Here is a 775-nt window from a genome sequence, read left to right as displayed (position 1 = left end):
ATGGGCTCAAATTGGCTCCAAAATGGCCCCGTCCCCTCCTCAGGCAGCTTTCCCCCTGATCTATGTCACCAAATGGCCCCAAAATGGCCCAAAATAGCCCCAAAATGTGCCCAACTGGCCCCAAAGTGTCACCAACCAGCCCCAAATGTCACCTGAGTGGCCCCAAGTGCCACCAAAATGGACCAAAATGGGCTCAAATTGGCTCCAAAATGGCCCTGTCCCCTCTTCAGGCAGCTCTTCCCTTCTCTTTGTCACCAACCAACCCCAAAATGGCCTCAAATGGCCCCAAAATGGCCCAAAATAGCCCCAAAATGTGCCCAAATGTCCCCAAAGTGCCACCCACCGGCGCCAAAATGGACCAAATTGGGCTCAAAAAGGGCTCAAATTGGCTTAAAAACGGCCCCATCCCCTCCTCAGGCAGCTCTTCCCCTGCTCTATGTCACCAAACAGCCCCAAAATGGCCCCAACTGGCCCCAAATGTCCCCAAAATGGGCCAAACTGGCCCCGTCCCCTCCTCAGGCAGCTCTTCCCTTCTCTTTGTCACCAACCGACCCCAAAATGGTCCAAAATGACCCTAAAATGGCCCCAACTGTCACCGGAGTGGCCCCAAGTGCCCCCAAAATGGGCTCAAATTGGCCCCAAAACGGCCCCGTCCCCTCCTCTCTGGCCCCAAAATGGCCCCAAGTCTCCCCCCGATCCCAACCAGCCCCAAAATGACCTCGACTGGCCCCAAAATGGCCGTGAAAGGTCTGTCCCCACCCCCCATGTCCCCCCC

General features: G+C 56.5%; 1 protein-coding gene across 1 annotated transcript in view; it reads left to right on the top strand.

Annotated features, from left to right (window-relative positions):
- The first annotated feature begins 9 nt into the window (after nt 1–9).
- The window catches only part of LOC106897292 (DNA-directed RNA polymerase II subunit RPB1-like), an 11,085-nt gene continuing 10,319 nt past the window's right edge, over nt 10–775 (top strand). Inside the window, exon 1 of the mRNA XM_014957865.1 lies at nt 10–187. Coding sequence (XP_014813351.1) covers nt 63–187 — 125 coding nt within the window. The 5' untranslated portion in view covers nt 10–62. The remainder of the gene's footprint in view (nt 188–775) is intronic.

This window comes from Calidris pugnax, unplaced genomic scaffold (assembly GCF_001431845.1).
Source record: "Calidris pugnax isolate Ruff unplaced genomic scaffold, ASM143184v1 scaffold380, whole genome shotgun sequence".
Classification (NCBI taxonomy): Eukaryota; Metazoa; Chordata; class Aves; order Charadriiformes; family Scolopacidae; genus Calidris; species Calidris pugnax.
The sequence above is the reverse complement of the archived record's forward strand: the minus strand, read 5'-3'. Positions and strand labels throughout refer to the sequence as shown.